At 31.2% G+C, this 10,288-nt stretch overlaps 2 protein-coding genes across 2 annotated transcripts in view; one reads left to right on the top strand and one right to left on the bottom strand.

Moving 5' to 3' along the window:
- Nucleotides 1-2,705, bottom strand: part of LOC108578678 (E3 UFM1-protein ligase 1 homolog) — a 3,198-nt gene extending 493 nt beyond the window's left edge. The window contains exons 1-4 of the mRNA XM_017942053.1: nt 2,601-2,705; nt 1,698-2,275; nt 1,466-1,612; nt 20-1,375 (exon numbers count right to left, since the gene is read on the bottom strand). Of these exons, the coding sequence (XP_017797542.1) occupies nt 20-1,375; nt 1,466-1,612; nt 1,698-2,275; nt 2,601-2,680 (2,161 nt within the window). The 5' untranslated portion in view covers nt 2,681-2,705. The remainder of the gene's footprint in view (nt 1-19; nt 1,376-1,465; nt 1,613-1,697; nt 2,276-2,600) is intronic.
- Nucleotides 2,706-7,712: 5,007 nt separating this feature from the next.
- Nucleotides 7,713-10,288, top strand: part of LOC108578677 (monocarboxylate transporter 10) — a 20,782-nt gene continuing 18,206 nt past the window's right edge. Inside the window, 1 exon segment of the mRNA XM_017942051.1 lies at nt 7,713-7,832. The gene's annotated coding sequence lies outside the window, so the exon portion shown is untranslated.

Below are 10,288 nucleotides of genomic sequence, written 5' to 3'. Positions count from 1 at the left end.
GTTATTAAATGTTTCATACCATGATATTTAGATAGCACTTCCATGGTTGAAGTTTGCAAGTATGTTCGAAGAAATGAAAGAACTGTAGACACATATCTGCCAGACATGTGTAGAACATTCTGTGTTGAAACAATGTATAATATACTTGTGACTAAGTGTAGTGCTAATGCTGGATCTTGTGTACTATTGAGCTCTTCTAATAAGGCTTCTTTATGACCCAAAATAAACGGTCTTTCTTTCTTTTTATCATATTTTTTTAATATCAAACAACAAGTTGCCATTGCTGCATCTACAAAATTCAAGAAATCATCTATGGAATTTCCAGTAATACATTTGTGTATGTTATTTAAAGGCTCTTTAACATCTTCCGGCAGAATTAGTAACATTTTTTGTCTCGTTTCGGTGGTAATATTTTCAGGAAATTGAAGCATGTTTTGTTGTGCGGCTAATTTAAATAACTCATTTACAAAATCAGTACCGAGAGATTTTAGTAAATACTTTGTTAAAGCAGGTTGATCTGCTTTATCCATATGCTTGATGCCTTTGTCAAATATCTTAATGTTTGTTATTAAAACATTCAAACGTTCTTCAATTTCACTTAAATTAGTGGGTTTATTATTTTGTGCTAATTGATCTGCAAAGGTTATGGCATAATCATTTATTTTTACTTCTAAGTATGATGCCAATTCCTCTACTAAATCATCAATTACTACCAAATTATCATCTTTTGTAATTTCATCTTTTATATCTTCTAAAGATATTAATTTAAGTTTAATTTTAGTTGGTGTGACTTTAAAATCTTCATCATCAGATTCATTGTCACGACATTTTCCTTGTAGATGCTTTTTTTTAGTAGATTTTGTTTTTATTTCTCTTCCATGAAAACCACCACCTGATTTGCCACTTTTAGCTTTTTTACGACGTTCCTCGTCTTTACTTCCTTTACTTTCGAATATTACATCTGCCGATTTAGATTTAATTCTATTCTCGGCTATTGTTTGAAACCATTGTCCACTAGCTACCGTTTCTCTAGCTTTTGTTTCTGCCATTGACTCAAGTGATTTATTTAAAGATTGTAAAAACGCATTAGACATTACTACAGTTTTTGCAAATACATATGTATTATTATTTATCTTTTTCTTTGCAATTTTAAGAAGCATTTCCATATCTTTATCAGAAAATATAGATGGTAGAAGAGGGCTTATATCAACAAAAGATCCAGTTAAAATAGCTTCTTCAATATTTGCATCAATTAGATCCCTAATACTTGTACCCACAGCAACAGAATCTAATAAGACTACATTTTCATTTGGGAAATGACGCTTCACAAAGTTTGGTGGATCTGATATTCCAAGACGAGTGAGTGCATCATATTCTGAAAAAATCATACATACATAGAATAATGGACTTCAAATTTTATTATTGTTGTATGATTAGTAATATTTTAGTGTAAAATAACACAAACCTAAATAACCATTTTGTTTATAAAAGTTATCCACCCATTCATTTTGACTTTTGGAATATATTGTTGGTATGTAAAAACTATTTGTTCCCTGTTTTCCTGCCACAATACCAGGAATTTGCTTCATTTCTTGTAAGCTATCCAGAATTGCTATAAGATGTACATATACCCACATTACATCATTAAAAACATTAATTTAGTTAAAACATGTACATAATTTATACCATATACTCACAAAAAAATATTCTTTCTGAAACTGAACATTGTCCTAGAATTGCTGATAATGGTGTAGGCTTTGTGACTGCAGATAAGGCACCTCTTACTTTTGCTTTATTTCTAGCTATGAAACTTTCTGTGTAAAAAACTCTAAAATCTTGTGTGTCTTGTTTGCCATATATTGTTTTTCCTAATTCTTTTTCAATTAAAGATTGTAAAAATTCAGCTGGCAAGTTATAATGTATTGTCAACTCTGCTACATTAATACAACCATGTTGTATTAGTTTATCGTTGATTTCTTGAGCAATTTTATTCGTATAAGATTTATCAATAAGCTGTCCAAGTATTATCTTTAATCCTTTACTATGTTTCTCTATGTCATTTGCCACCTTAGATACTTGAGATAAATTAACATTAAGAATTTGTGCCAAGTCAACTAAATTGATTCTACCACCATGAATATACAATTCATCTTTGATTTCTTTGCCCAGATGTTGAGGTGTAATATATTCTTTACCATCATTGGTAAATATTACATCTAATAGTTTTGTCTCTATCAGATTTGTTATAATTTCTACACAATTACGTTCTGATAACCTATGTGGAATATTAAAAACTATGGTAAAAAAATGAGTAATACATAAATTATAATAAAATATGTTGATTTTAATCAGTTTTTATAGCAGATTGTTTCAATATACCTATAAACAGTTAGTGTGCAAAAAGTTGTTGTATATGGAAATCACAATACAATTATATTAAATTGATTAAATTATTACAAATGCTAATTGATTTAGTTTTATTTAATCTTATAAATATTGCAGTTTCATTCTACAGCTGTTTAAAATTCATTCATAGTAGATGTCATTGATGAAATAAGATTACCAAGGAAATAAAGATATCTTATGAAAATAAATCATACTTTTGTAGCGTGGAACTTAGTTGTGCCTTTTGAAAATCAGCGGCTAATCTTTTTACTTCGTCCCAGTCTACGGAACTCATTTTAAATTGTTATTGTTCGATTGCCAGATTGTACTACTAAACACTTGACACTGTTCAACACTGATCAAAGAATTGTTAGAAGTACGTATGTCAATTTGACATTGTACTGTGACATCTAGCGTTGTAAGTGAAAAACTAGCATACGTCAAACTTCAAAAAAAATACATTACTTTTACTACTGTTGTGTCAAATTTCTTTATGAGAATAAAGAAGAAATGAGTGTACTAGTTTCACGATTTAAACGAAAAGGTAGAATATATAGGATACATGTAACATTTTGCGTCGAACAATGAAATATTAAATTTAAATATATATAATGAAAATACTGCTCCTATATTGTGAAAATAAAATTGTTGTACATTTTGCTTAATGTAAATTTTGTATATAGTAAAAAAAAATGTATTTTTTAATATATGGGATATAACTTCTTTGTAGATGATAGGGATTTTTGTTGGAGGTTGTTTCTAGGATAGTATTCAAGTTTTGTTTATACACGTATATTTGAATATATTGTTGTTGCATATTATGTACAGAAGTAATTAAGTTAAACAATACAATCAGATTGTTTGCTATGAAAAATTTATTTTAAAAATTTGTTTAAAGATCATATTGTGAGGTAGCATTACACGAAATATAAGGTTAGACGGTGCACGTCATTATATCGATTAGATTTCCTATTCTGTTATATTGATGTGTTATCAGTTCCTTCGAACATATCGTGCGATTAGTAACATGCAGTCGATGAAATTAACTTTATATGTATATTAATAATCTTTTATTACGGAGTATGTGAATGTGTATAGTTCGTCAATCAATTGTTCTTATAACCGTACGAAAGTTGTATAATTACCAGTTCGATGTCTAATACTTTAGTGAAATTGTAAAAGGATAAAATACATTCAACAATAATGAAATGACTGAACAGTGTGGCCTCAATGAAAGTGCATTTTGTTATTTCTTATTACGTGTAATTAAGGTAGTGAATTAATCATATTTTTAGTTTCACTATCACCATGCAAACCTTTTGTGATATCACTTTCTATTATATTGCATAAGGCTTATCCTGTTTATATTAAAATAAAAGTGTATTTTAAATGCAAGAGACATTCAAGAAAAATTATGGAATAAGAGAATTTATTGAAATTACATATAGTTTTATTTTAAAAGAAGAACTGATGAAAGTAAAAATTTTGTTCATGGCAAATATAATAACTTTAATGTAAGAAGGTTCACCTCATCAATGATATTATATATTTATACTGCATTTATTTTTATTTCAATAGTGATAAGAAATCATTAATACTTTGAGCTGTGCTTGATAACAGTTTATCGTCATACATAACAAGGAAGTTAAACATGATAATGTTATGAAATACTTTACAGCATACCAAGTTATAAACTTTGCAGTAGTCTTGAGCTTTTAGTATTAACAATATTAGTTAATTCCAACTTGTTGCAATGGTTTTTGTAATAAAACAATGTCATAAAATAAGGAATGTTTGTACATATCTTTTATCTACTAAACTGAAATAATAATATATAAATAAAAATATCTTGTAATTGTATATAAGGAACCTTTAGGTATTCGTATAGAAATATATTTGTAAGAATTGTTTTTCAAATTTAGTTATAAGTAATCAATAAAAGTAAAAATGAAATCATATTTAAATCATGTTAATATGTTGTTTTTTATGATAGTTTTGTTTGTACTTCTTGGAGTGATCAGATGGTTGTGAAGGTTTTAATATGGTGCTAATTTTTGTTAACACTCCCCCAAAATAAGTACATCCATAAATACATCCATAATCTATATATTTTATCTAAGAGTTATTAGATTATAAAATTATAATTTTCATATTTAAGCAAAATATACTGTGATTTATGTAGTGTTTTAATTTTTCATAGGTCAGTAAACATATTATCAATTGATCTTGTTTTTTTTCTGTTAATACTTTTGTTATCCTTTATAATTCATCATCCATTGTATGCTCATTTTGATAAACATTTTGCACTTTTCTTTCACAAATTTATTGAGGCCACGTATACTTATTTTTGTCAGTTCTTTTTAACTACATAATACATACAAATACAATAAAATGTGCACAATACTAATATTATGTTTTGCAATTATTAATTGGAATATTGTACTATAAATTTGTAGTAAATTTTCAATTATATGTATAATATCTATGCACCAAAAGCTAAGTGTATATACAAAGACACTGTTTTGAAGTTGTTGGAAATCAGATAAATAAAATCAGGTAAATAATACTTCTTGAATATGTTGAGTTAGTGCTTTTTATAAGGTGTATTTTGCATTTGTAGAAATACCTACACCAGTATAGGAATATGTAATTTTGATAGGTGTTATGTAAAAAAAATTTATGTATAGTTATCACATGAAAGCATTAGAACCAAAATGATAGAATATTTTTTTTTATTTTCTGGCAAATAATACCCTTTTTTTTAGTAGAAAAAAGAAGAAAAAAATTGCATGATTAAATACATAATAATGCATGAATTCCACATGTGAAATATGGGGTAGAATCGGTGTTTCGTAAGTGACGCGAAAAATATCCAAATAAAATTTTAAGGAAAAGATTTTTCAGAGTGAATAGAAGTAAAATATTTTTAGGCTTTCTAATGATGAATATGTTATAAATCTAGGGTGAAATACATAGTAGTCCATTAATAATTTTCACTCAAACTTCGCTTTTATTACGTCTAAATCACAATGTTTGCTTTGAAAGTTCAAAGGTATCAGCTATCGAATAAATTTTTAGTCATTATACTTTTGATCAGCTTTTAAATTTTGCTTCTTGTATATTTATGTAAACTACGTGTCCAATCTTTCCCACTTTTAAGTAGGCGTCGGCTTATGATGAGAACGAGAAGAAAGAAAAAGACGAGACAATAGTAAACTTCGTATTGAACTGGAAAGTTTCATTCAACTTTATGCTTACTTTTTATTTCATTCTGCATTCATCGTCTCTCGAGGTTTAATTATAAGTTGTTTAGTCGTAAATTCGTACCATCAAGAAGAGGGCGATTTTTCATGAAAACATAAGTCGAAAGTTTAGAATAAAATTTTTGCATATTAGGCTTCGTTTTCCGAAAAATCGATTTTGAAAATTTTTTACATAGGTGTACAACTACTATTACACCACTTTACTATTGATTATTTTTATTCGTACTGGTGTTTACAAGCATTGTTACTGATGTTGAAAACTATTTTCAAGTAATTTAAAAAATTAGAAAAACGAAGGTACAAAAATTTTATTCTAAACTTTCGACTTGTATTTTTAAGAAGAATCACTCTTTTACCAGTTGTACCATCGATAACGAACTATTTCTGCATATACAATTTAATATTCGCCAATACGATCGAGCGGTGTAACGTGTGGACGAACATTCCCAGACGAGAATTTTGCGGTTGTGGCAAGGTTTAACATACGATCCTTTTATGCTTATACATATTACTTCGGAATACTATTAAAATGAATAGTATCTATTTACTGCTTGCCGATGTGGCAGAATATTAGTTTCACTTCAGTTAATAGAGATTCTGGAAATTAAATATTTTTGTTAAAGATTTTCTATATCTGGTCGTTTCTAAAAATTCATAATGTTTTAACGGTGTATTTAATATCAATAATGCTGCATATTATAATTAAAAATTTTTACTTTTTGTATATTTTTTTAATTCAATGAATGTAATTATTTCGAAAAAGAGAACGTGCTAATTTCAATACTAAAGTGACAATAATAAATTATTCAAATTGTTATTCCAATTAATTACTTTACGATTATAATTTAAGTTGTTTATTCTAATTAATTTTATCAGTAGGTTTAACATTCTTTAAGAAGTCCTGGGTCAATGTCCTGGTTTAAAATTCATGTTCTAATTTGGTGATGCAATACTGAGACATGTTGAGTTATGGTTCTATTCTTGTATGCAAAGGTTTACCGCTTCGAAACGTTTTGTCAAAAGCTTAGTACAAAATAAAATATTAGAGAAGCCGTCATAAATGAAAACATTTGTAAAATAATAGTAAGTAAACATATTTTTGTAGTAAAAGTGAAAAAAAGAAAATGATTTTGTCATTCTTTCAGTTCTGGAAATTCTTACATTTTTACTTAAAAAATATATTTCATGGTAGTATAAAGAAGTAATTTGCTAATCCCTAATTGTTCACCTTCGTTTTATCTATCGAAAAACAGCACTTTATGTATTAAGAGCAAAATGTCCATCTGTGTAGTTGCAAAACTATATTCTCGTTGTTCCAAGTATTATCGCATTTTAAATTTAACATGTATGCTAATATAGCTGAATAAATAGCATTATTTATTTTTTAAATAATATTACTCAATGAAAAACTATTTTATTATTTCCAAGATTATTTTCTAAGATTCAAAAAATACAGATCTTTCCACACTTTTATTCGAATAACTGTCAGACATCGTTACACTAATATTTAACCTTCATATACTCAAGGTATCTGCAAACTGTACCTCTAAGTGACTCTAAAATCTTTTTCCCACATCAATCAAACACTCAATTCTCAACGTTTCATTTCCCATCCTCCAATTCATTCGATCTCCAATTTAACTCACTGGAAATACATCATTTCGCTAGATAGCAAACCCAACACTTCTTCAACCTTCGGTGCATTTACAAAATTCGATCGGTCGACGCTCGAACATTGAATAGCGGCTGAAAATGGTACCGCGCGTCGTATCGACGATCCGGCGATGTTAATTTTGTTAGCCCGACACCCGAACGAGGGCGTGGATCTTGAACAGCGATAGCCTGTCCACGCGAGCCCGCTATTTAGACAACCATTACATGGCGAAGTCGCATGTCGGGTCGGCGCGCAGCCCGATATCTCTTTCCTCTTCGCCCATCGCTTTCGCGTTCGCTCGCTCGTTATATACGAGCGCGTTAGACCTCTCTTCTTAACGCGGAACTTTCGACCTCTCGTTCGGCCGACGAATAACGCTGGTCACTTCAGTTTATGCCCGACCCTGTCGTCGGACGGATCGGTAGAGGGATCGCAGAGAGAGATTGGTCGTCAACAAAGAAGACGATCGACGCGACGTGAACGCGCGGACACGCGTTATCTTCGCCGCAAGGACAGAACAAACGAAACTGGTAAATTCAATTCCTACGTTACTCTCGAATTCTCTACACTGTCTACATGCTGTTTCTCTCTCTCTCATACACAGTGTTTCTCATTCTCCTCTTCTTTCCTACGTTTGTTCTCTCGTCTCTTTCTCGTTCTTTCCGGCTAGTACAGTAGGCCACCGTTGCCTTTTCTATTCTCGTTCGTTGGTTGGGCCCTGTCGTTTTCCAATCGTGCTACGTTTCGACTTATACATGGAATAAAAGAACCTGACGTTTAGCCGTGAACTTGCTGGATACAGGAGACGCTTTTTTCGGAAATGATTCACTGCGTTGTGTCGAGTCGAGTCGAATAGGTAGTTTTTGCTCCACGCGACGCACCAGCACGATAGTGTTGACAGAGATTAGAAGCAGGCGGATCGGGAGGACGATTAGACTAGCGTGAACCTCTGCAACGACCGGTATCATGCGTGCATCGCTCTGTATTTATTCAGCGTTTGAAAATGGCGGTCTTTTTCTCTCTTGTTTCTCTCACGGTTATTTGTTAGATTGTTGCTCTTCTTTCTTTTTTCTTTCTTTGGTTCGAAAAGTGAATGTTGGTTGTTTTTCTTGCTGTTTGAAAAGGTCTAGCACGTGCCACGCTGATAGCATCGCGGTAGTACAGCTTTACACGTGCAGCGTTGGCAGTATTTTTTATTATGGTAATTCTACACTCGGGATTCTTTCAACGTCGAGCGTAATTTTTTATTTTTCTTTCTTTTGTTGCGGTGCTAATTATTGTACGAAGGTTACGACCCATGTGTTTGCACGTATTGATTTTGTTTTTATGGGGAAAGTATTTGTAAAACGAAGAAATCAGTAAGGTGATTTTATTCTTCTGAATAGCTGATTGTTTTTATTCCGCGACTTTTAAATTGAATCATTTAAGGAGAAACTATGTGGCTTGAACGTTTGATAAACGACGTGTATTAATGTAATCATTTATGATTCAGTGTTCGTAACGTGTTCGTTTACTACATTTAAAATTTTTTGGTGCAGTAAATGGAGCTAATCAGCTCTAAGTTGCTCAGTTTTCCTCAATTGGTTGTCCTGTGCGTGCAGTCAAATTTTCATTCACAAGTCAACATTCCTTATTTTCTTTCACATCATCGGTTAACTTTATCTATCGCTATTTATAGCAGTTTATTTTTAACGAATAGAATAAATTAAGGAAACATTTCTAACGTCTAATTATCACTATTTTTAAAGTGAAGTCATAACAACCTCCTATTAAATTCCATTCTTCTCAGAAATATCTGATATAAATAGATGTTTGCAACTTAAATATAATATTATACATAGTTCTATCAAACTATGGAAAATCATTTCTCCTACGAGTTTGTACTGTTATTAAAGCTGTTCTTTCCATAAAGATAAAATTTGTTATTAATCATAGTTAGCGTGTAATGTATGAGAAGGTTAATCGGTGATTAATCGACACGGGAGTCGAAGTATGATATACTTTACATGCTTGATCCACTCAATTCGAATGCAGATTAGTGTCAAGGTTAACCCTCGCACTACTGAAAACACAGAGTCCTGTACCGGAGTCATTTCCAACTCACACCGATATTTCACTACTAATTCACAATGGCTCGAACTCTTCGCCGATATTGTACTAACTCAGTTACGGCCGCTGAAACTTGGGCGGGGCTCCTGCTACTTCGTATTCGGGATCACATTTAGGGAAAAAAATCAAAAATTATAAAAGAAAATGATACTTATTCTAGTCGTTCATTTTACTGGTACAAGCATAACGTACAATTGTCTTTTTTCGTGTCGAATTTGTGATCGTCTTCGGCTTCGGCATATTGAGCGTACAGAGATTGGCACTTGGTGTAAAAACCAACCAACAAAAATAAGAAAAACAATTAAGAAATAGACTTTTGCACGGAATAAATTTTTCGACTCGTCTTTCACCTTCAAAGCTTTGTAAGAGACTAAAGAGGGATTTATATATCTTCGCGAGCTGAAGAAAAGCCGAGCAAGAGTTTTATTTCTATTTGTTCATTTGCCGCTGTGTCGAGTGAGATCTAAAGAAACCGAACGTCCCGTGTTCGGTTACACTTCTCGTTGCGGACTTGTAAAGGCGATTGTCATTTTGTAACTAACACGAACAGTTCCGTCCTTGTGTGCGTTATCGCTCTAAAGATGGCGAGTGACCAGTGGCTCCTCTGGCACAGTATACCGAGGGTTAAAAGAAGCAGATTTTCCATGGTTTTCAACAAGGAGCACGTGTACGTTGTTTATAAAACAAATGCACGTTTACAAAATGGCGGCTGTGAATTTTTACAGAGCGACGAAAGGTCGAGTCTTAATAATTTCTTCGTTAGAGAATTGAAAATTTTTTAAATGTTGAAATTATATCTCGTTATTTATATTATTTTCTGTGAAAGAATTGTGAAAATTTCAACGCTGTTATTTTCATTATTGCATAATATTGTAGA

Source organism: Habropoda laboriosa, unplaced genomic scaffold, assembly GCF_001263275.1.
Source record: "Habropoda laboriosa isolate 0110345459 unplaced genomic scaffold, ASM126327v1 scaffold69, whole genome shotgun sequence".
NCBI lineage: Eukaryota > Metazoa > Arthropoda > Insecta > Hymenoptera > Apidae > Habropoda > Habropoda laboriosa.
Note: the sequence above shows the minus strand (reverse complement) of the source record. Positions and strands in the feature narration are given on the sequence as shown.